Here is a 23,226-nt window from a genome sequence, read left to right as displayed (position 1 = left end):
AGTCAACGCCATGACTGTTGTGCGAACTGCGGAGCCACTAAGGATAACGCCGATAGGATCAGAAAGGAGACCAAGTCGAGCTATACATGTCCGAAATCCTATCTGCCTGGTATTAGCCCATCTACCCTCTAGAAGATGGAACTGGATGGCAGGATGTGACCTTTCGTCACCGGGATATGAAAGGGCCGGAAGATTGAGCCCTATTGGGCACTCAAATTGGCTCTATTCTGACGAGTCTGGTCATGGGCGTATTTAAGCCAGGCACCCGTCGAATCTCTTCAATCTCTACCATTTGCTTTGCCAATACATTGCAAATGCGGTTTCATATAGAACGGATGGGCAAAGCAAGCCCTGGGGCTTTGCAAGAAGTTCCAGTACAAGGATCATCACAGCCATCACAACTTAAGAGGAGGTCAGCAGAATCTGGGACTGTCAGGACGATAACAATCAAAAAGTGCAATGTTTGAATGAACGGAATGAAGAGATGTTCCTCGACAACTATCGGTACAATGCAGAAGAAACCAAGCAGCATGTTGTTGCCATTGCCTCCTACCATGTAAAAAATCTAGAGAGGCCCGGACCTCCGAAGAATATCGCCAATTAGATTAAGGCTTTTGAACAAGGTAATTAGCCATATAAGGAGACGGTAAATCATCCGCCCGATGATGACGAAGAAAAGCCTGCGCTGATTGCGGTCTGTGAAGCTGCGGAAAAAAATCATCGAAAACCCCCTGAAGGATTTGAAAGCTCCTCAAAACGTCGGAAGAGCAAGGCTTAGAATTATCTCACCAAAACAGGCCAGTTCTCCAATCCCGACACCTCGCTGAAGCGCTACACGGACACGGGCGCTTTGGTTCAAGAGATGGCTGTGAACAGTCCCACCTTTCAGCGGGCATTTAGCCCTCTCAAAATCTCCCTTGCCCGTACGCGCTTCCTGCACAGCGGATACCGCGCCTCTGGCAAGATCCTCGACTCAGACATGTTATACGCTCTGGCGCTGTTTGCCCTGCAGCCGATACAGTTCATCAACCGGTACGAGTGGCACACGCTAAGCGACCTGGAACGCTGCGCAATAGGCACCTTCTGGAAGAGTATTGGTGACACACTAGGCATCAGCTATGAGGTATTGCCATCTGGTGTTGCTGGGGCCCGAGACGGTCTTCATTGGCTTGAGGAGCTAGAGGTGTGAAGTGAAGCATATGAGACGAAGTATATGGTACCTGATGCGAAGAACCGCGAGTCGGCAGACCAGACAATTGCTATACTGGTCTATATGTTGCCTCGAGCGCTGCATCCGGCTGCCTTGCAGCTGATTTCATGCATGATGGATAATCGGTTACGCAAGGCGATGCTGTATGTAGTATTTCGCAAGATTCCAGGCCTTGTATATCTACGCTAACCACAATCTCTAGATACCATGCTCCCACCCCTTTCTTCGAAGCTGTCTTCTCTGGTCTCATTACTGTATGTAAGATAGTCTTGCGCTACCTCACACCTCCGAGACCGTACTTCCTTCGCTACAACTCCCTCACTGAGAAGCCTGATAAGAACGGTCGCTTCTTCCTGACCGAGTGGGAGGCAGCTCCCTTCTATGTCAAGCCAACCTTTTGGAACCGCTGGGGCCCCATGGCTTTGGTGACCCGGATTCTTGGTCGTCCAGTTCCTGGAGACGAGGGAGATAAATATTATCCCTCAATCCCCCTATTAATGGGCTTGTTCCGGTGGCTTATGGCTAGCCGGTTTCCCACTAGCAGAGTACAGCAAAACGACTACTGATAACTCGGTAAATAGGCTGTCGTCCGTGCACATGGCTGAGCGAATCGGGTGATTGTATTTGTTTGGATGACATCGCGTCAGTTAGCCGAAACCTACTTACTGTGGATCGGGCCCGCTCTGTCGTCGGCCAGAATGGATTTCGTGGGGATCTGAAACTTCACTTACAAGCAGTGTCAATGCAAAAATGGCCCCCTTCCTAGCGCCCCTCGGCAGCCGTTAGCGCTTTTTCCTCCACCCATCACCTTCGCATTCTCATAATGGAACTCGTTGGCTCGGAAATCATCGACAGTTCAACCTGACAATGGCGGGTCGATGACGCGTTGAATTATTTCACAACAATACAACCTCTCCAAATCGAAGGTTTATAGGGAGGTCAGAATGGGGACCCCCATGTCCCTCGAGGGTCGAGGCCTGGCAATCTTTGTCTTGGCTGCCGTATTCATGATTCTCTCCCTAACTACGGTTTCACTGAGATGCTTCGTTCGTTCATACATCGTCCGAGCCTTTGGCTGGGATGACTTTCTGATGCTCATAGCACTGGTACATTGTCTTTCATAAAATATTTGTTGGAGCCGTTCTGATACCTTCATAGGCACTTTTTGTCATACTGGCGATATGCTGTATGATTGGGACGTCCAATGGTGTCGGTCACCAATTTGACGATTTCACAAGTTTAGTTATCTATGAGAGAGCGCTTCTGGTAAGTCAATTTGATTCATACCTGACCATTTGATCGGAGCTCTTTTATGTCTAATTCTTGATAGTGGTGGTGGCTCAGTCAAATGTTCTACGTCTGGTCATCCGCTGTAGCCAAAGTTTCTATTGCCGTTGCACTACTTCGATTGACAGTGAACCGAGTCCACCGCATTATTCTTTGGAGTACGATCACCCTGACTATCATTATTGGACTCATCTTCTGGCTAGTCCTTCTTCTGGACTGCCACCCGATCTCCTATTTCTGGAAGCAAGCGAACGACCGTTCAACTGGCAGCTGTCTATCAGTAGATATTCTGCTGGACATTGCATATCTCTATAGTGCCCTCACAGTTGTATGTGATTTCACTCTTGGTATCCTGCCAATTTTCCTGGTTTGGCATCTACAGATGAATCGCAGAACAAAGGTGGCAGTTGGGGGGATTTTAAGCTTGGGAGCTATGTATGTTCTTTGGTTAAAATCCGAATCTGAGAAAGAAGCTAACTATCATCAGCGCGAGTGTGGCTGTGATCATCCGACTTCCATTCCTCAAATATTATGCCGATACTGATTTTCTATGTACGTCACAGATTGGCCGTCCTTTCCAACTATTGGCCCTGTTCACTTCATGGGGAATGAGAATTAATGTTTGAATTTTCACAGATTCAACTTATCAAATCGCCGTCTGGACAATCATTGAAACCGGCCTCGGAATCACTGCGGGTAGTCTCATCACCCTTCGCCCGCTTTTCCGCTGGCTCCTGGATGGAAGCTTGTCCAACGGTCAAAATGGACGTACCCCTGAGAGAAGCTCTGGGCAGTATCGTCTGTCCAGTTTTAGAAGTGGCGGAGCGAAACAGTCTCAAGATCCCAGCCTATGGCGCCCTGACACCAGTGCCAACGACAGAACAGTGGACATCATGTCATTGCCTCGATCAAAAATTTCCAACGATGCCAGCAGCAGCCAGGAAGCTTTGAACCCTCCGAGTTCAGCAAATCCGCGAAACGGGGTGACTGTCCAACGTAGTTTTGTACAAACTGTGTCAGACGGGGGAATGTAGACATAAATCTTTTGTACATATTAATTGGCTTTGTATATCTTTTTACGAGTAAAGTAACGATCCACAACTTCGATCAACCAACTCATTTACAACATTGAGATCATTTTTGACATACATCGGAATTCATAGAGCATGTGTTCTCGATTGAAGGGGGATGTCTTGATAAAAATGATGCTGGTTAGTTGAGTGCCCATTCACCAGCTCGACGTCCTGCATGGACAGCCATACAGGATAGGCCTTAGAGATTAGGTATCTTGCTATTCCTCTTAGGCTTTAAATCAACCGCTGTAGCTACCAGAATTCTTTCAAATGGACACAGGTCTTTTAAATTTTCTCTATGAGTCAGTGAAGTAACGTCACAGAAATCTTGCAGGATGGTCGGCTTTATCCGCCTTACCGCATTGGGAGCCCGACGCTGGGAGGCCGGCGCCGTCAAATACGCCACCGATGGCCTCTGTACTTCAATATTCCTCAACTCTGTCAACATCGTTAAATACTTAATTATGGCGAATATTCTGGCTTCCTGTAAGCAGACGCGGTTTCATCTGCTAGATGAAAATCCTTCAGCCGAGGTGTGTGGACTTCAGAGCGCCGAGACTATAAAAGAGACCATAAACTAATCACTAATCTTTCGAAGATTGACGTGGAGGGACTCGGGATTGTAGTCACCTCGGCTGCGTCCGAAGATGACGCCAAATCCAAAGCCAAAGGGAAATCTAAGGCTAAGACTGCCGGACGAGAGCTCATCTCAGATGGCCACCTTCGATTGAAGGGAGGAATTCATTATGGCTTACTAGGACGCAACGGGACTGGAAAGTCTAGTAAGATGACCCTTGCGAGTATAATGGCCCTTGTTGACGTGCTCTATTACAGCTTTACTCAGGGCGATGGCAGAAAAGCTCATCCCTGGTATATCCCATGCTACTCGTGTTGCCATCCTGCAGCAGACAGACGAGGACGGACCTGGTGGTAATGCCTCACTGAGACTTGAAAAGTCTGTCCTCGAATCAGTTCTTAGCAGCGATGAAGCCAGGAATGAAGTTCGTCGTACGGCAGACTGTGAGTGCATGATGCCAACCCAACTTGTTAACTCCAATTAATTTGTGGTCAGTCCTTTCGAAAAGCTTCGAGACGGAGAACCCACTGGAACCTGTCATGGCTATTCGCAAGATCAGATGCCAACATGCCGAGAAGATGCTCTTCCTAGCTCACAAAAATGCCAACTTGAAAAGCGGCGCCAGGGGTCTTCAGGCCAGAAAAGATCTCAAAGTGGCCGAAGCAAAGCTGGAATCCACACGGGAAATGTAAGAAGCGGGCAAACTATGTTGAATACGTCTCTAATTTTCAAACAGGGTTGCCCAAGAGCCAGACTCAATTGATGCAGGCGCGATCCAGACGGATACTCAAGAGGCTGTCGAAACCCTACAGACCCTACAATCCCAGCTCGAGGAGGTGAGTCCCATCATCTATGCGTCTACCCTTTACTTGACTGACTCATTCAGATGAATCACGCCGATATGAAAAAAGAGGCCCGTCGCATTCTCCTCGGACTCGGCTTCAAAGAAGATGCATTCAATAAAAAGGTATCGACACTCTCAGGCGGCTGGCGAATGCGGTGTATGCTCGCCAGCACTCTGGTTCAGAAGCCCGACATCATGATCCTCGACGAACCTACCAACTTCCTCGATCTATTAGGAGTAGTGTGGCTTGAGAACTACCTCAAACAGCAACGCGAAGATTCCGAAACTACCATCGTGCTTGTCTCCCACGACCGAGACTTCATCAACGCCGTCTGTGAAGAGATCGTCATCCTCCGAGACCAGAAACTGAACTATTTCCGCGGGAATCTCGCTGCCTACGAACAAGACTTCGAAGAGCAGAAGCTGTACCTGGGACGCATGAAAGAAGCACAGGAGCGGCAGACTGCGCATATGGAAGCTAGTATCCAGCAAAACCTGAAGATTGGCAAGAAGACCAATGACGACAATAAGCTGCGACAAGCGAAATCTCGGCAGAAAAGAGTCGATGATCGGATGGGTCTGCAGGTTAGTGCGAACGGAGGTAGATTCAAACTAAACCGGGATCTTGTCGGTTACCATTTTACCTGTCGGGCGGAGATTGAAGTCCCGACGGATGAAAGGGGTGCGACGATGAGTTTGCCCGATGCCACAGAGCTGCGCTTTCCGGGGCCACTTGTTTCTTTGGAGGCTGTTACATTCCAATACAAGAAGAATGACCGGGCGGTTCTGGACGACATCAATCTGGTGGTTCATATTGGTGATCGAGTCGGTATCATGGGCTTGAATGGATCTGGCAAGACTACGCTCATTCGTGTCTTGAATGGACAAATCCCGCCATCGAAGGGCAAGGTGTCGACTCACTCGCGACTAAAAGTTGGCTACTATGGTCAACATTCGGTTGAAGAGCTCCAAGAGCGTGGCCGAATGGAGCCTGGTCTGACTGCCCTAGGACTATTGCTGGCTGAATCTGACGGGACGCTAAATGAAGGCGAAGTGCGAGGCCTATTATCATCCATGGGTCTGCAAGGGCGCATCGCATCGGACGTTCCAGTAGGCAAGTTATCAGGAGGACAACTAGTTCGCTTGGCACTGGCACGAATCGTGTGGAGCGCCCCTCAACTGTTGATTCTGGATGAGATCACCACTCATCTGGATTTCCACACGGTGACTGCGCTCGCGACGGCCCTCTCTTCATTCAACGGCGCCATTATCCTCGTCTCACACGACCGATTCCTCGTTCGATCAGTAATCGAAGGCAAGCGAGATACAGATCATAAATTGGATGAGGACTTTGAGGGGTTAGAACAGGAACAGGAGGAAACAAATAGTCGTCGCCGGTCTGTATATGTGCTCAAGGCGGGCCAGTTGAATGAGCAGACGAAAGGGGTGCAGCAGTTTGAGCAGAGTTTGGTGAAACGGGTGCAGAAGATGCTAGCCATATAGGTTAGGGGAAGTACAGTATCGAGCATATCATGAGAAAAGTGGCTGAATTGTAAATCCATCAATCCACGGAAGTTGATTTGCCCCCGCGTGGTTCATTTTGAGTCAGCGGCGAATACCGTCAAAGCGGGCGAGTTCATGCGATAAGAGCCCCTCATCCTTCCCCTCATGGCTTGCACCTCGTGTTGTAACCTTCTTATAACACCTGCCATGTCGCTTCTTCTTCCCTAAAATCTTTTCAACTTGCTGGTATGCTGTGCAAGCGTGTCCTGTCGTGCTCCCGGCTCCCCGCCCGGGGATACCAGGGTTTCATCACGACTCGATTGCAGAGCACATCCAGAACGAACCTCGCCCCGACCCCGACCAACCCGACCACCCCGCCCACCCCCGAACCCTTCCGTCGAGGTTCCGCCCTCAAGACTGCGAAACCCTTCTCCGAATTCCTCACCGACTCCTTCAATCGCCAGCATGACTACCTGCGCATTAGCGTTACCGAGCGGTGTAACCTGCGGTGCCTCTACTGCATGCCCGAGGAAGGGATAGAACTCTCGCCACAGCCCCGCCTCTTGACCTCCCCGGAGATCGTCTACCTATCATCCCTTTTTGTGTCTCAGGGCGTGAACAAGATCCGTCTGACGGGCGGGGAGCCGACCGTGCGCAAGGACATCGTGCCCTTGATGCAGGATATCGGCAAGCTGCGACGTGACGGACTGCGCGAGCTCTGTCTGACCACCAATGGAATCTCGCTACACCGGAAACTGGACGCGATGGTCGAGGCGGGGCTTACCGGGGTGAACCTCAGTCTAGACACGTTGGACCCCTTCCAGTTCCAGATCATGACCCGGCGCAAAGGCTTCGACGCCGTGATGAAGAGCATCGATCGCATTCTGGAAATGAACAAGGTCGGTGCTGGCATCAAGCTGAAAATCAACTGCGTCGTAATGCGGGGCATGAACGATCGTGAAATCCTGCCTTTTGTTGAGATGGGTCGCGAGAAACCGATCGAGGTACGATTTATCGAGTACATGCCCTTTGATGGGAATAAGTGGAATAAGGGCAAAATGTTCCCTTATCAGGAGATGCTGGCGGTCATTCAGGAGAAATATCCTACCTTGGAAAAGGTGACCGATCACAAGAACGATACCAGCAAGACGTATCGCGTGCCTGGCTTTGAGGGCCAGGTCGGATTCATCACCAGCATGACACACAACTTCTGTGGCACATGCAATCGGCTGCGTATCACCAGCGATGGAAACTTGAAAGTGTGTCTTTTTGGAAACGCCGAGGTATCACTACGGGATATCATCCGCAAAGGGAACGACGGACAACCCATCGACCTGGAAGCTCTGCAAAGGCTGGGGCTGCTCGAGACTGTACAGAGTGCAGCTCAACTCAGCGATGAGGGAGGATTGGTCAATGAACGGGAACGTGAGATTCTCGACATCATCGGCATGGCCGTCAAGCGCAAGAAGGAGAAACACGCGGGCATGGGACAGTTGGAGAATATGAAGAATCGACCTATGATTTTGATCGGTGGGTAGCCTAATCTCCCTTTATGACTGGCATGATTCACGAGTTGTACATGTCCATGGTCGGCATTATGTATTTATGAAATTCATGCTTTGGATCACCGTTCTTGATTATTGCTTTTCCGTGCTGATGGCCAAATAGATAGAGAGCCATCTACGTCGCGGTTCCATAGTCGTGCCGTATCTAGGGTATCCTCTTCTCCCTGGTCGAGAGTTCCTCTGCATGCCCTTCCAACTGCAGGACTAGGCCAGGTGCGTCTGTACCGCAGTGGTCGCTCGATCTCGAAACCGGAAGATGCAGAGAAGCAAGATGGACGAAAGTCGCATTCCCTTCCAACAGCATCCGACCCCGACCTCCCACATCTTACGCCATCCCAAACCGTCCACATGACCCAAATCACCTTGAAACCCGAAACAGCACGACTCGCAACAGCCGCCTGCCACGTCTCCTTCTCCAATGCCCGGCCATGGGAACTCCTTCGACAAGGACAAGGTACGCACAAAGGTGACGTCTATAGTGTCGCTCGCATCGCCGGCATCATGGCTGCCAAACGAACCCCCGATCTCGTCCCACTGTGCCATCCGGGAATCGGCATCACGGGCGTGGAGGTCAACGTCGAGCTGGTCGGACCCGATGAGGAGAACCCGGAAGATTACGGTGCTATAGAGATTGCCGCCACGGTTAGCTGTTTCGGACGGACTGGTGTTGAAATGGAAGCTATGGCGGCGACTACAGGGGCGGCGTTGACGGTGTATGATATGCTTAAGGCAGTGGATAAGGGGATGGTGATTGAGGGTGTTCGGCTCTTGGAGAAGCAGGGTGGGAAGAGTGGACACTGGACGAGAGAAGCCATGTAGACTCCAATTGAAAAGATCAAGGGCTGATTGAAATGTGAAGTCGGACCGCGCCAGTCCATGCCCTACGCCAAGCAGCTTGTAAACTCACCGATTCAGCGTATATTCGATTTCGATAATATGATCTGATCTGATCTGATCCGATATGACATGCTTGATTTTTGTTGGTTTTTATTGTTGGTTTTTTTTCCTTGCCTAGCACCTCTTTTGTCCGGTTATTACTCAGTTCTAACCCACCCCTCTACTCCTAATCTCCGATCCTGGAGGGGTGTCTTTGCTCATCCTGATCCTGACGCGGCGCGGCGCAAGTGGGGCGCCGTTGGCCTGATCTCAAAAAAGAAGAGAAAAAAAGTAGAAACTTCACAAGTCACTCCGTGGCAGGCCGCATCTCGCGGTCTTAAAACCCTTCCGACCTTCTCCGACCTGCAGAAAGACATAGGCGACGTCCGTCATTGATTCTCGGGCTCGGTGGTGGCTGCGTCCTCAGCTTTCATCGCGTCTTTGAGGTGTATCGGTATCGGGTACACACCGACAAGTCACTGCACGAAGGTTAAAATTCGTTGCTCATTGGTTTGGCTTGGTTTGGCCTGGCTTTGTTTCAGGAATCAAATTTGTCGCTATGCCTATTCGTAAGTCTTCGGGTTTCGCTATTTTCTAGCTCCCACTGACTTTTCAACAGCTCGTGGATGGCGAGGACCCATGGGTCGGGCCATTGTGGCGGTGCTCCCGCCTTGTAACTTTCTGACATTGCACTATGTTTATTTCATTGTGGCTTGTGTGGTTGCTAGCATTATACTGTTCTTGACCTCGACGCCTTTTAAGCATGTGGCCTATGTCGATGCGATCTTCTTGTGCGTCAGTGCCATGACTGGCGCTGGGTTGAATACGGTATGTACTCTCTGCCTCGATAGGATTTAGTCTTGGCTAAAGGGCTCTAGGTGGACTTGTCAACTTTGAACACATTCCAACAAGTCATTTTATTCATACTCTTGCTTCTGGGCTCCAATATCCTCATCTCTAGCACCGTGCTCATGGTGCGAAAGCGGGCTTTCGAAGCTAAGCTGAAAGACATCTCGGATTCCCGCGAGGCTTCCCGTCGAGCTTCAGTTCTAGAGCTGCAGACTATGAATCCAACCTTACCGGAGGAGTCTACTAGCAGCAATGTGGATTGTCGGATGCGACTGAAGAGCGCCGTCGTCGTTCAAGAAACTCCCGCTCAGTCATCTTCTATCGTTGACCAGGTTCAATGGACGGACGATGATCAGATAACAGTGGGCGATGAACAACGGCATCATCATTATAACCACCGAGTCTTTCCCATGGTCGGCGTCGGAGCCCGACCAGATCTCAACAACCATCCTCGAGATGTGACTCCGCTGCCATTGTTCAACGATAAACCTTCGGGATTCGGCTTGAAGGGTATCATGCGCGGCACACAGAAGTATTTCTTCTCCAAGGGTCTAGTAGCGCGCAACTCCCAGTTCTACGGCCTTTCATCAATCGAACGTCAAGAACTCGGCGGAGTGGAGTACAAAGCCGTTTCATTCCTGTCATGGACTGTCTCGCTGTACTATATCCTGTTCAACCTTCTCGGAATTATCGGTGTAGGTGCATGGCTGCAGGCGAATCACCCGGAGGTGACGCGTGAAAACGGGCTGGATCCATTTTGGACCGGTGCATTCTTTGCCGTCTCGGCATTCGTGAATAGCGGCATGTCGCTACTGGATAAAAATATGACTGCTTTGCAGTTGAAGTGAGTCTACACGTCCACTGATCTCCAAAAGAGCTTTTGCTGACTCTATAGTGCTTACCCGCTTCTTACTCTGGGCATGCTCATTCTCGCTGGCAACACGCTTTACCCTTGCTTCTTACGCTTCATCATCTGGACTATGAGGATCTTGATGCCGAACAATCCGAGGTGGCAATCGTGGAGAGTCACTCTTGACTTTATCCTAGACCATCCGCGCAGGGTTTACACCAATCTTTTTCCTGCGCGCCATACATGGTACCTGCTCGGTACAATCATTATCCTCAACGGAATCGATTGGGCTGCCTTCGAATTACTCGCTATTGGGAACAAGGAGATCGAGGCTCTTCCGTCGGAATATCGAGTTCTCGATGGCTTGTTCCAAGCATTGGGTTGGTCTTACTCACAACTCTGTTTGGGCTCCGCTAATCTTTTCTGTAGCTGTTCGTGCAGGTGGATTCTACGTTGTGACGATCGCCGATTTACGACAGGGCCTCTTGGTTCTGTATGGTGAGTCCCCATCTCCTCCATCGCCTAAACCTTGCGCTAACAAGTCTCTGCAGTCCTCATGATGGTATGCTTCATCACCGTTCCTAGGTTTTATTTCAAGAGACTAACAAACCAACCAGTATGTATCGGCATATCCAGTCCTAGTGACCATGCGGTACGTACACTCTACCACTGATGTCTGATCGATATCTAACACTAGTCCAGGAACACAAATGTCTACGAAGAAAGATCCCTCGGCATCTACGCCCACGACGAGAGCCCCGACTCACCAGACCGACCAGCCCGGGGCAACGTCCTGATGGACATACTCCGCCACCACATGGGCCGGCCCACCCTTTCAGAACGTTCACGCAGCTACTTCGTCCACCAACAGCTACGTTCCCAACTGAGCCACGACATCTGGTGGATCGCACTAGCCGTCCTCTTCATTGCAATTGCCGAATCCGACCACTACAGCGAACAACCCGTCGCATTCTCTACCTTCAACATTCTTTTCGAAGTTGTTTCGGCCTACGGCTGTGTCGGAGTTAGTGTCGGGTATCCGGGCAAGAATTACTCATTTTGTGGCGCATGGCACACAATCAGTAAGTTGATTCTTGCGGCTGTTGCGCTGCGAGGGAGACATCGGGGATTACCTGTTGCTATTGATAAGGCGATTATGTTGCCTCGTGAGTCTTTGGGGTGGGCTGAGGAGGAGGATGCTGCGTTAAGGAGAGAGCGGGCAGGGGCCTGGCATCAGGATCATATACCTGCAGGGTCCGTTTAATTTGAGAGGTTTGTTTTAATCATACCTCTTCGGGTTGGCTTTGTTTCTGTTCGCAGTGAATGGGATTCTGCCCCTCTTCACCGCATACCTTGCCTCAGCCTCCATGATAGATCTAGTTCCATAGCATCCATCTCTAGAATCTACATCTCTCTCTTTTCCTCCTTCCTTCTTCATAGTTTCATATTGCATAGCGAGGGATCCATGCATTGCCAGAGGTTTACCAGTTACTATTGCAGTAGATTATGATTGGCTTTGAACATTGTATAAATCTTTCATTGAGGTAACATTGTAGCGCGAATATTTGTTTCGCGCCTTCGAATAACATCCGCTTCGTCTCCATTATCATCCAATCTGTGTTGTGAGAGATGGTGGCGATAGAGGTTATGCCCCCGAGGTCAGAGAAAGAACGTCTCGCAAGACTTAGTACTTGCCATTGGCTCCGGCACCCAGTTCGGGATCATTCCTAGAAAGCCATCAGATGATGAACATACTTCATAATGAAAGTCAAACTCACTGTCTCTGAAGACGACGCCAAATACCACTCAAATCACCAACAGGTAACGAAAGAGGGAATCCAACACAGTCAAGCAGCTGGGCAGTTAACAACCACCATCCCATCGCAGTAGCCACAAATAGAGAAGCACCCGCACCCTGAAACCTCCAATGTTAGATGTTGACATGAAGTTTTGAGAAACTCAAACTTACCACAGTCAGGTGGTTACCCATCACTTCATCTCCGGTCCCAAGTTTCCAGTATGCGGCGGCCAGAAGCGAGAATGTCACCACCAGACTCAGGAAGATGACGAAGAAAAGCAGGTTTATGCGACTTGCGCAGATTGTGTAGATCACCATCAGTAGGGCCATGAATAGGAAGAAGAATGCTACATGATGTTAGAGAGTGTACCACATTGTAACAAAGAGGTACACACCAAAGGTATTCACAAAGCCGGCACTGTGGAGACCAGCCAATGTGTTCGTTCCATCTGGAGAATAGGGGGCGGCAGAGTTGAATGCTGGCGTCATGCTAGCACCAAAAGCCAAGCAGAAAGCACCTGAGCCGAGTCAGTATTTCAATTCGACGTTTACGTGCGCATAAGGGATGACTTACCCAGATGACCAAACACAACCGAACTGAACGTGTTTCCAAGGATAAATTCCAAAATACTAGAAACGACCAGAATAAGGCCACCGAACAAAATCAAAACTCCACTAGTCCTACGTCAGTTGATGATTCTCACCGTCAAAGGACAGTGTTCAATTCCTACCTGAAGGCAGCTCCACCTCCACCAGCACCTCTCCAGGCCATCAGGCAACATGCCAGCGGCGTGGCGGTGAGCACGAAAGCTCCAAGTCCCCTAGTCATGTTAATACCTGGACGTCTTGCTTGGGGATAGAGAGAGATCAAAGCTTACAGAGGCGTAGGATTACCAAGATTCTTCGCAAGAGCCGGCTGACGATGCATCATAGGACTGAGATAGAGCTTCTCAAACTGCTCAGCCGACAGGGTCACCGATGTAGGGACCTGTGTCAAGGCCGGCATAGCTCCAGCATCACTCTGTGAAGCATTGAAATCATCGCGTTGAATGAAATCCGCCTTTCCCGTCATAGTGAAGGATCATGCAGTTGAATTTGAATTTGGAATAGGAATAGGAATAGGAATAGGAATAGGAATAGGAATAGGAATAGGAATAGGAATAGGAATAGGAATAGGAATAGGAATAGGAATAGGAATAGGAATAGGAATAGGAAGAGAAACCAATTGACCACAAGAGAATCAGTCCTCCAGTCCAAGGGACTCGGGAGACTCCTTTATAGCTCCGTCCTGAGCCCCAGACATGAGACTCCCGCAAGCCCGGGGAAAATGGAGACTGAAAACTGGGGAAGCCCAAACTCAAAGTCCCATCGGAAGCGTTGTCGGCAGCCTCAGCTCGAGAAACAGCTCTCGGAAGCTGCGTCGGCATAACCAGACGATTTCCGCATTCTGGGGAAACAGAGAAGGACAAGGTTTCGCTCCACATCTCAGGGGGGGGGGGGGGGGTTTCACGATCGCAGACCCTGGACCTGGCTTCCGATAGGAGAGGACTGAAGATCCAATCCTATCACCAGGCGGACTCATTGGCCCCTTTTTTTTAAGTCTGCCGATCGTCCATTTCCATGGGTTCCGTGAAGTTAATAGCTGGCCGAGAAATCTGCCGAAGATGCGGAACCACCGAGTTTGGGATCCGTCGAGCGAGGATCGTCGGGTAGTGCCAATGAACGGGTCTGTAGTTCCAGGATCTGGAGGTTGATTCCCCGCATTTGATCATTATTGGGTGGGGATCCAGACGTACGTACAGACACAGGCCCGCTTTTATACCTTCTTATACTTTATTAGATAGGTGATGATGGTGAGGGCGAGTATTAGCGGAATGCCCATTCCGCGCTCTGGGTTGGCTTGTTGGGTTGTATAGAACACATGGGAAGGGATGGTGGCAATCCCCGTGCGAGTGAGCCCCAGATCACAGAATGAGCAGAGTCCTAGCATACGGGGAGCTCCCCGGTCTGTCCCCCAGGTCTTACTCCCTATGTCTACTCTCCAGCTTAAGCCAGGATACGCTCTACAGACTCGGTTATAACACGCCAGGTGTGCCTTCAAAAACGCCAAATTCTTTTGATGCGGATTCCAATGTACCCAAAATAGTTTAAACAGAGCAAAAATTTACAAAAGGGGACTACTCGTCCTCCATCTCCACCTCATCCTCGTCTTCCTCTTCCTCCTCAACCTCGCTCTCCATCTCCTCTTCGCCTTCCCCGTCGTCACTGCCATCATCGCTGCCGAATTCATTCATCAATTCGTCGCCATTGCTCTTGGCCTCGGCTCTCCGCTTCTCCTCCTCAAGACGACCCTCCTCGAGAATGGCAGCACGCTCCTCTCGCAACTTACGCTGAGACTTGACAAAAGCGCCAAGAGGGGTAGACTCCCAGTCGACATCCTTCAGGAAGGTATCGACCTCAGTGCGGTTGCGCGGTGTGTAGGTGACATTCAAGCGACGCTCTTCGATCCAACGGGAATTAGCCTCGACCTTCTGCACCATCAACATGATCATCTGGTTGATCTTGCCGTTCTTGTTGCCGCCGGAGCGGGCAGACACCTGCTTCAACCAGCGCTTCAGAGCCACAACGACAGGGACCGAGAGTTCGGGGAAGGCAATGTGCTTGGACCACAGGACGAAGAACTCGGACAGGAGCTCGGCGACCTGCTCTCCGACACCGTCTTGGTAGGTACGCGAGCGCAGGTAAGACTTGGGTGCACGGATGGCGGTGTTGAACTCGAGAGGCTTGAGAGTGCTGGACCTGGGGGACTTGCGCATCTCGGCAGAGGTGAGGACCTCCAAGAGCGAGGCTCCAAGAGGAATGTAGGTACCGGTGGCACGAGAAATACGCAGCAGGGCACGGGTCATCTGGAAGCGCAGGGGAAAGTACTGTGCTGTGGGGATCAGGCGCATGGCACCCAGTGTGATCTGAACAACGGGGTAGATGAGTGGGCGCAGAGCGGACTGCTTGCCAATCTTGGCCTCAACGAGACCGTCGCAGTGCTGGGAGAGCACGCGGGACCAGAAGTCGAGAGAGTGCACGTATTGCCAGTTGTAGATGGCCTTGTAGGACTCCTTGGTTGTGTTGGTGATGCTCTTGCGCAAGTGCATGGCCAATTGGCGGATGAACCCGAAGCCAGTAGTGTAAGACACGTTCTGGTCAATGCCCCAGATCTCGGCGGCGGAGTTCTTCATCAAGTTCACACCAGCCAGGGTGTGCACAGTGGTGTTGCGGCTTCCCTTGACCACACCCTCGTAGGTCAACTTGAGGACGGTCTCCTTGATACCCGCGTCACCCATAACCATGAGGCGACGCAGCAAAAGGAAAGCAGTAATACGGGTGGTATCAGCGTTGGCGACATCAGACCAAATTCCGACAATGGTCTTGATGAGGGTCTTCAACACCTTGCGGAATTGAAGGAGATAAGGAAGCATGGGCTCCATGGCGGCCAGCGTCAGCTTTAGAGTCGATGCATCGGACAGGTTCATCAGAAGCTGGTGGGTTGAAGAGGTATAGGACTTGATCAAAGGCGTGAGGGTCTTGAACTTCTTAGAGTCCATGGACACCTTGATCTTGCCGGCGGCGGTCTCCTTAACCGGGAGATGGTGTCCCAAGACTCTAGGAACAACATTCAGGGCAGTGACGAGCACCTGGTGGTAGACCTCGGGGTCAGAGATAACGTATTTCTGCTCCGGGGGGTTGGCCTCGTGAACGTAGGACGCCGCACGGAAAGCAAGAACAGTCTGGCGCATAGCACGGACTGAGTGTTGCTCTTCCATCAATTTCTGCCACTTTTGGACCATTGGGATCGTTAAAGTGACGGAAGTGTCTTCGGGCTCCTCTTGCTGGACCTTCTTCTTTTTCTTCTTCGCAGGGCCCTCTTCCTCGGCCTCGCCCTCACTAAGATCGTCAACCTCGGACAGATCGCCCTGGTCACCGAAATCGAGCAGCTCCGCATCGTTCTCCTTCAGATATTTGTAGAACTCGGGATCCTTCTCCTTCAATGCCTCGAGCTCGTTCTTGTGGTCGTCGAAGGCGTTCGCGTCGTCATCACTGGCAGCATCCTCGCCGGCCTCGGAGCCAGAGGCAACAGCCTCGTCACCCTGGGCCTGATCTGTGGTGCGCTTGCGCTTGCCGATCTTGGGGGTAACGTCCTTTTTGCTCGCCTTCTTCTTGCCGTTGACTTCTTCTGGGATGTCAAAACCGCCAGCGAAGAAGTCATCGACATTCATCTCCTTGAATGCATTCTTCTGCTTTTCCTCCTCAGGGTCCGCCCCGTTCGCATCTTCGGCTTCGCGACGGCTGGCACTCTTGGCCTTGCGCTTTTCGTTCAGTTGGTGGCGCTGCTTGATCTTCGCGCCCTCCTTGCGGCGTTCGAGAATATCCTTGAGATGGTTCTTCTCGAATTTCTTCGTTGATTTTTTCGCTCCACCCATTGTGACGGTTGTTCTGCAAAAATTGAGCTTGCAGATTGCGGTCAACTACGAGAAAAAAAAATTGGCTCGGGGAAAATCAGCGGGTCCGCCTCCGCGACCGCCTTTGTAGCTGCCGATAAGACAAGGCCGCCTCTGACTTCCTAGTAGGCCATTGTCACAACTTACTCTGGCTCTGGCTCTGGCTCTTTTAATTCCATTTTCAATCGTTTTCAAGATGTACACTCAGCGCCCACTGTCCTATGCTCCCACTCCATACAGCTACATGCCCAATCCCGCTCGGTCGGCCTCAATCAATCTCGATGAAGTACGTTCGGTGGCACCAATTGCGGGGGCCTGATGCTAACATGCTCAAGGAAGTGAAACTGGTCTCCAGCTCTGGAGAACGAGATCTTTACGAGTCGCTCGCCGAAATATACAGCATTATCGTCACTCTCGATGGCCTTGAGAAAGCATACATCAAGGACGTGGTCACAGAGGCGGAGTACACCGAGACATGCACGCGGCTCCTGAAGCAGTACAAATCGAGTTTGGGAGATGAATCCGTGTCGCGAGAATTTGTGGATCTGGAGACTTTCAAACGCACATGGGGAGTATGTTTATTGCAATGCCCACTGTCTATCATGTCTAACCCGATCCCAGTTGGAGTGTCCTCGCGCATCCGAACGACTACGCATCGGTCTTCCTGCAACTGTCGAGCAGGCCTCACACGGCGCAATTGCAGCCAGCAATACAGCATCCGGCGGCGGGGGTGGCGCATCGGGCAGTCTGATCTTGGCGGCGACTGAGAACTTCATCACCTTCCTCGACGCATTGAAGCTGAACATGTTATCGAAAGACGCCTTGCACCCTCTGCTCTCCGAAGTGATCCAGTCGGTCAATAAAGTTACAGACGGAGACTTTGAAAGCCGCGGCAAGATCATTCAATGGTTAATCGCGTTGAATCAGATGCGAGCGACGGAGGAATTGAATGAGGACCAGGCGCGGGAATTGTCATTCGATATTGACCAGGCCTACCAAGGGTTCAAGGCGACTCTCAACTAATCTGCATCGGCACGGCGTTTTTTATGGGCTATTTGGATTATGTGATTCACGATACCACTCTAGTTATGCTTCGGAGCATCTATCTCAATTGCTGTTTTCTGTACAGATGTTGCATACACGATTTACGAAGTACTGTGAATTCACGCGATACTTTATTTCCTCTATTCCGCCCTGGAAGAACAGAATCAACAGTGCTGCTGCAGCCATCTTTAAACTGTTAGTCGATCTAAATATTCCAATCTTCACTTGATTGGGTTCCTGATTTCTGCCTGAATCTCCGGGCAAACCCACGATCCGCGGAACCGACACCAGCCTTTCCTCTTTGGGTTTTTTCTTTTTCTGCGTGGCGCGTGGCGGTTGATGGGGCTCCGATAAAACCCTCGATCTTACCCCGACGGCGATGCTGGTTTCTCGTGTACCTGGTCTTCAGGAACCGGTTGCCCACAATGATCAGTACCAATGACGAGCCGCTGCATGGTGAGTACATGATTTAAACATCTTCTCCACTAGCTAGTGAAACTTGAACTGATAAGGGGTCTACAGTGCTCGACCTGCCCCAGATCTACGCGAAACCCTCCGGCACAGATCTCATCAAGGCCCTGACTTTATTGGCTCTGCAACCTCGCACATTTGGCACCACTGCGGATGTAGTCAAGGGTCCGGCAGTGCAGCCGGCTGGTGTGACTCGCTATCTCACCTCGATCATCGCAAGCCCGCTGTCATGGCTTGACACGGAGGAGTTGCGGGAGGCTGTCTGGGATGCGGCTTCTGCCCGTCTCAGTGAGAGGTCTGGACGTGCCGGTAAGGCTACTCTTATCGCCATGTTATATGCTTTGCTGACATCTGCCCCTAGCCATGCCGGCCATGTCGCGCGTCTTCAGTGTGCCCACCTTGTCCGGCGAAGACTACACCCTCACCTTGCACGAACCATCCATCACCGCAGATAATTTGGGTATGAAGACCTGGGTCTCGTCTTATCTTCTTTCCCGCCGACTGCACAACCTCCTCGACTCGCCGCCGGAACTCGTGCCGTCAGGACCCACCGAGCCTTCAGCCAAGTCCGACACCAACAAACCACTACGTGCGCTTGAGCTCGGCTCTGGCACGGGGCTCGTCGGTCTGGCCTTTGCCGCTCTCCAGGGCAAATCAGCCACCGTCCACCTGACCGACCTCCCGGACATCGTGCCCAACCTCGCCCACAACGTTGCGCTGAACGTCGAGCTCCTCAAAAGCACAGACGCAGCCGTGACAACAGACGTGCTGGACTGGTCCGTGAAACCGACCCCACTGCCTTCGGCGCAAGAGCGCTTCGATGTGATCCTGGCTGCGGACCCGCTATACTCGCCCAAGCACCCTAAGTGGCTCGTGGACACAATCGGAGTATGGCTGAGTCGTGGACTTGACGCACGAGTCGTGATGGAAATGCCGCTTCGCGAGGCGTATATTCCACAAAGACAAGAGTTGCGCCAACGAATGGCCGACTTGGGTCTGGCACCAGTTCAAGAAGGCGAAGAGATCGGATACGACGACTGGGAGAGCGCGAATGGCGAGGCACTCGCCGTGAAGTGCTGGTGGTCCATATGGGGATGGAGCGAGAAAGTCTAGTCGACCACCTGGATCGCGCTTTCTTGTTTCCCCCCCCCTTCCTCCTTCAACTTACGATCCAAGCGAGGACACCTCCACGTCACAATTCCTGCTGGCGACATGAGACACGAATAGACGATACACGATAGAATCGCATTCTACAAATAGACAATTTATATACACTCACTTAGAACGCGAGTAAAGCATGATGAATATTCAGGTGGGTTGAATGTAGAACTGTGACGATGTCAAGACACGCGCCCCCCCCCCCCGTCACGTGGGGCAATGACGTCGGTGTCAAACATCCAAAAAATACCTGGGCAGCGACTCGACTCATCCACGGCTCATCTTGTTCCACTTTACATTAGAAGAGTCCGAGTACCGTGCGCCTCATGAACTCACTCCATCTCCAGTCCACATCGCCAGGGTGAAAGGCATAGCCCACGAGTACCAATGAAACGCAAGTCACCATAACCTCCAGACACCGGAGACACTTTACAAACGTTCAACCCAAAGCCAAGCCGGCCACACTATATACTCGTCGCAGTAAAGACAATCGCGTCAATATGGTCATCGGCCTCTTGATGCTGTCGTCTATCCCGGCAGTCACTGGCGTGGCGTTCGGCGTTAGCGAGCAGCGCAAGTCGAACCAGCGCCGAGAAGATGCGCGGCGAATGGTCAAGTTCAATATCGACGCCCAGTGCAGCGGAGATACGGATGATGATCGCGATGTACATGGGCGGAGGGTCGTTGTGCGAGACGAAAAGGTGAGAGTTGGGATCTAGTTGCAACAAGTACTCGAACTAACACCGTCCAGGTCTACCTTGACGATCCGAATCCTGCGAAACGATCCCATCCTGCCTTTACATCTCTGGCCTTTTATATTGAGTACCCAGAGCTTGACGAGACGAAACATCTCAATCGAGGTCTAGGGCTACCGACATACGTGCAGGCCAATCCGCCGCTATTGAACTGGATCTACGCGGACAATGATACGTATGAGTTGAAGTACGGAAACCGCACACAGAGCGTGGAACATCTTGTCGGGCCGTGGGACTGGACAGAAGATGAAAAAAGTATTATTTTAGAAGAGAAGAGCGCGTTCGTGGCGGTTGAGGAGGAGGAAGGCGAATGGGCTCTATACTTCGATCGGGACGGGGATGAGTTAGCGCGAGTACTGGAAGAGCAGGACATGTTGGATTGCGCTTTTGTCCCCGTAACTCTTATCAGACAGATCGTTGAAGAGCCACCTGCTCCAAAGGCACAGAGTCAGGGCTAAATACAGAAGAATGGGGAATAATGAATGAATGCGTTGATGATTACATCTGGTATATGTACCAGGATATGAAAAATACGCCTATACTGAATTTATTTAATCGTCCAATCCATCCCAGCTTCCGTCACTCTCATTTCCTACAGCTCCGCCCTCCGCCTTGCGATTGCGACTAGCAGCAATAGCACCCCTCTTGCGGTTCTCCATGCGGCGCTCGTAACCACTCTTCGTACTGATTCTTGCAGCGCGGGAGCCCTTCTCATTTTCGTCCTTGCCGAGGTTCTTCGAGACCTGGCGAGCCTTGACACCGTGTTTCTTGAGTTCTTGCTTATCCTTCTTGCTCAAGTCGGGAAGTGACTCAAGCAGCCATTTCTGAATAGACTTCTTGCCATCGGTTCCACGCAGCTTCTCGCTGGCATCGATGACATTCGCAATGCTCTTGACGTAGGGAATATCTTCCTTGGTGTAATATGTAACAGCGATACCGCCCTCGCGACCAGCGCGTCCGGTACGTCCGACGCGGTGGACGTAGACAGCGGCAGAGTTGGGGATGTCGTAGTTGACGACGCCGTTCAGGCCGCGGAGATCGAGACCACGGGCGAGGACGTCTGTTGTGACGAGGATCCAGATCTCGCCTTTGCGGAAGTCACGCATGATTTCTGAGCGCTGGATGTCTGAGAGGTCGGAGTGGAGTACGGCAATGCGCGATGATCCTCCTGCTTCGGCGGGGATATCGTATTTCAATTCCGAATGCAGGGCAATTGCACGGGGGATAGTTTGTGTGAAGATGAGGAATGGGGGTCGGAGACGGATATCGTTTGCTGCAGCTGCGGTTGGGCGAAGCAGCTGTCGAAGACCGAGCAGCTTACCTTGTTCGGTTGCTGCGTAGACGAGACGGTGGTCGATATTAGGAACGGCCGAATCCTTGAGACCGACAACAAGGCGAACCAGGGGGTAAAGCTTGTCGCTATTTTGGCCAAGGTTTTCCAGGCGCTCTTTGATCGTGGAGCGAGTGAGATCTTCGATGTTGGAGCCCATGGTGGCGGACCACAAGCTGACGCGCAGGTCTGGATGCACGCATGAGCGCCAGATATCGAGTGTCTGGTCCCGGAACAATGGGTCCATGAGAACATCTGCCTCGTCCAGCACCAGGCTTCGTACCAAGGGCAGTTTGCCCAGAGGCTTAGTCTGATTTGCGGACAAGGAATTGACCAGCTGGAGGGGGTAGTAACCAGGATGTCACTCTTGGTGAGAGGCGATTTGTTCTCGGCCTTCTTGGGTTTGCTCTCTTCTTCTTGGTCAGATTCATCAGATCCCTCACTCTCTTCATCGAGGACATTCGCATCGCCTTCCTCGTCCTGCTCCACCACCCGCATGCCCTTCTTCATGAGTGTAATCTTCACACCAGTGCCAGCCACCAATTTCCGGCCCTCGTTAACAATCTGGCTGGCAAGCTCCTTGGTAGGCGCCACAACCACAGCTGAAATTCCATGCTCATCAGGTTTGGTGTGATGATGGCGAACAATCTTGTTGATGGCGGGAATCAAAAATGATAGCGTCTTTCCGCTCCCGGTGGGAGCAACGACCAAAAGATCTGGCTCCGCCTGGTTTTCAGTGGCGATCGAAGAACCACCAAGCATGATGGGAAGAGTTCCCAACTGCACCTCCGTGGGCACAGTAAATCCCTGCTCGGCGACATTCGCGGCGAGGCGGCTCGAAATCTTGTATTTCGAGCGCAGCTCCTTGAAAGAAAGCAATGGCTGAGGATAAATGCGACGAGCACGCTTCATCTCCTTCTTGCTGAGAGTGGGAGCTTCTTCCTGCTTGGACTTCTTCTTTTTCTTCTTGGAGTCCTTTGCAGGTGCAGGCTGAGACTGAATCTCGTCCAGATCGCGGAGATCGGTGACTTTGATCTTATGCGAGTTCAGGATAGTGCGACGCTGGACTTCGTCCATAGCCTCCTCGTCATCTGATCCATCGTCTTGAGCTGATGCTTGCTGCTGGTCGGGCTTGGCGGTAGATTTTTCCGTCGCAGCCGGCGCAGAGCGTTTGTTCGAGTTGAAAAAGTCTAGTTCAGGCGCATCATCTCCATCTTCATTGTTTGCGACAGGTGCTCTCTTTCTTTTCTTGTTACTCTGCGCAAGTTCAAGCTTCTCGCCTTCCTCCGTCCGGAACAGTTGCGGGTTGGCGGCTTTGCCCGCTGAAGGCAGACGCGCAGCAGACTCTGTAGCCGGCGTGGCCGACTTGAACTTCGTTGACCGAGTCAACAATCTGAAAGCGTCCATTTTGTATGGCGGATGAAGTGAAGGAAAGCCGACTTTGATATTTCGCAAGGAAAAAAAAGTGACCCACTGAGTTTGCTTCCGGACCAATCATACTGCGCACCCACCAATCATCGGCACCCATGCCAATATAGGTGCG

General features: G+C 51.4%; 11 protein-coding genes across 11 annotated transcripts; 8 read left to right on the top strand and 3 right to left on the bottom strand.

Annotated features, from left to right (window-relative positions):
* Positions 1 to 484: 484 nt before the first annotated feature.
* N7443_001602 (uncharacterized protein) lies at positions 485 to 1,776 on the top strand (the record flags this gene model as incomplete). Its single annotated transcript, XM_056881658.1, has 4 exons — positions 485 to 556; positions 803 to 1,183; positions 1,232 to 1,353; positions 1,413 to 1,776. The coding sequence occupies 4 exons, from the start codon at positions 485 to 487 to the stop codon at positions 1,774 to 1,776; spliced, it is 939 nt and encodes a 312-aa protein (XP_056746896.1).
* Positions 1,777 to 2,154: 378 nt separating this feature from the next.
* N7443_001601 (Vacuolar protein sorting-associated VPS28 N-terminal) lies at positions 2,155 to 3,531 on the top strand (the record flags this gene model as incomplete). Its single annotated transcript, XM_056881657.1, has 5 exons — positions 2,155 to 2,316; positions 2,369 to 2,476; positions 2,541 to 2,932; positions 2,985 to 3,049; positions 3,134 to 3,531. The coding sequence occupies 5 exons, from the start codon at positions 2,155 to 2,157 to the stop codon at positions 3,529 to 3,531; spliced, it is 1,125 nt and encodes a 374-aa protein (XP_056746895.1).
* Positions 3,532 to 3,905: 374 nt separating this feature from the next.
* On the top strand, positions 3,906 to 6,494 carry N7443_001600 (ABC-F family ATP-binding cassette domain-containing protein; the record flags this gene model as incomplete). The annotated part of the gene is made up of 6 exons (XM_056881656.1): positions 3,906 to 4,103; positions 4,169 to 4,352; positions 4,405 to 4,590; positions 4,643 to 4,835; positions 4,884 to 4,983; positions 5,034 to 6,494. 6 exons carry the CDS (start codon positions 3,906 to 3,908, stop codon positions 6,492 to 6,494), a joined length of 2,322 nt encoding a protein of 773 aa, XP_056746894.1.
* A 248-nt stretch (positions 6,495 to 6,742) lies between these two features.
* N7443_001599 (molybdopterin cofactor biosynthetic protein) lies at positions 6,743 to 8,878 on the top strand (the record flags this gene model as incomplete). Its single annotated transcript, XM_056881655.1, has 2 exons — positions 6,743 to 8,024; positions 8,163 to 8,878. The coding sequence occupies 2 exons, from the start codon at positions 6,743 to 6,745 to the stop codon at positions 8,876 to 8,878; spliced, it is 1,998 nt and encodes a 665-aa protein (XP_056746893.1).
* Positions 8,879 to 9,494: 616 nt separating this feature from the next.
* N7443_001598 (uncharacterized protein) lies at positions 9,495 to 11,898 on the top strand (the record flags this gene model as incomplete). The annotated part of the gene is made up of 8 exons (XM_056881654.1): positions 9,495 to 9,504; positions 9,555 to 9,763; positions 9,814 to 10,628; positions 10,680 to 11,014; positions 11,064 to 11,132; positions 11,186 to 11,196; positions 11,252 to 11,286; positions 11,337 to 11,898. The coding sequence occupies 8 exons, from the start codon at positions 9,495 to 9,497 to the stop codon at positions 11,896 to 11,898; spliced, it is 2,046 nt and encodes a 681-aa protein (XP_056746892.1).
* A 420-nt stretch (positions 11,899 to 12,318) lies between these two features.
* Positions 12,319 to 13,504, bottom strand: N7443_001597 (uncharacterized protein; the record flags this gene model as incomplete). Its single annotated transcript, XM_056881653.1, has 7 exons — positions 12,319 to 12,361; positions 12,413 to 12,549; positions 12,604 to 12,779; positions 12,828 to 12,950; positions 13,007 to 13,107; positions 13,164 to 13,253; positions 13,311 to 13,504. 7 exons carry the CDS (start codon positions 13,502 to 13,504, stop codon positions 12,319 to 12,321), a joined length of 864 nt encoding a protein of 287 aa, XP_056746891.1.
* A 1,105-nt stretch (positions 13,505 to 14,609) lies between these two features.
* Positions 14,610 to 16,907, bottom strand: N7443_001596 (mRNA-binding ribosome synthesis protein NOC2; the record flags this gene model as incomplete). Its single annotated transcript, XM_056881652.1, has 1 exon — positions 14,610 to 16,907. One exon carries the CDS (start codon positions 16,905 to 16,907, stop codon positions 14,610 to 14,612), a length of 2,298 nt encoding a protein of 765 aa, XP_056746890.1.
* A 214-nt stretch (positions 16,908 to 17,121) lies between these two features.
* On the top strand, positions 17,122 to 17,948 carry N7443_001595 (ESCRT-I subunit protein VPS28; the record flags this gene model as incomplete). Its single annotated transcript, XM_056881651.1, has 3 exons — positions 17,122 to 17,211; positions 17,261 to 17,497; positions 17,547 to 17,948. The coding sequence occupies 3 exons, from the start codon at positions 17,122 to 17,124 to the stop codon at positions 17,946 to 17,948; spliced, it is 729 nt and encodes a 242-aa protein (XP_056746889.1).
* Positions 17,949 to 18,394: 446 nt separating this feature from the next.
* N7443_001594 (S-adenosylmethionine-dependent methyltransferase) lies at positions 18,395 to 19,553 on the top strand (the record flags this gene model as incomplete). Its single annotated transcript, XM_056881650.1, has 3 exons — positions 18,395 to 18,425; positions 18,492 to 18,749; positions 18,802 to 19,553. 3 exons carry the CDS (start codon positions 18,395 to 18,397, stop codon positions 19,551 to 19,553), a joined length of 1,041 nt encoding a protein of 346 aa, XP_056746888.1.
* Positions 19,554 to 20,098: 545 nt separating this feature from the next.
* N7443_001593 (uncharacterized protein) lies at positions 20,099 to 20,811 on the top strand (the record flags this gene model as incomplete). The annotated part of the gene is made up of 2 exons (XM_056881649.1): positions 20,099 to 20,299; positions 20,350 to 20,811. 2 exons carry the CDS (start codon positions 20,099 to 20,101, stop codon positions 20,809 to 20,811), a joined length of 663 nt encoding a protein of 220 aa, XP_056746887.1.
* Positions 20,812 to 20,904: 93 nt separating this feature from the next.
* On the bottom strand, positions 20,905 to 23,090 carry rok1 (RNA-dependent ATPase ROK1; the record flags this gene model as incomplete). The annotated part of the gene is given in 2 exon segments (XM_056881648.1): positions 20,905 to 22,020; positions 22,038 to 23,090. The coding sequence occupies 2 exon segments, from the start codon at positions 23,088 to 23,090 to the stop codon at positions 20,905 to 20,907; spliced, it is 2,169 nt and encodes a 722-aa protein (XP_056746886.1).
* Between the last annotated feature and the right edge of the window lie 136 nt (positions 23,091 to 23,226).

Source organism: Penicillium atrosanguineum (genome assembly GCF_028827265.1).
Source record: "Penicillium atrosanguineum strain IBT 20685 chromosome Unknown utg000001l_segment0_segment0, whole genome shotgun sequence".
Taxonomy (NCBI): Eukaryota; Fungi; Ascomycota; class Eurotiomycetes; order Eurotiales; family Aspergillaceae; genus Penicillium; species Penicillium atrosanguineum.
This window is presented reverse-complemented; position numbering and strand designations above follow the sequence as displayed.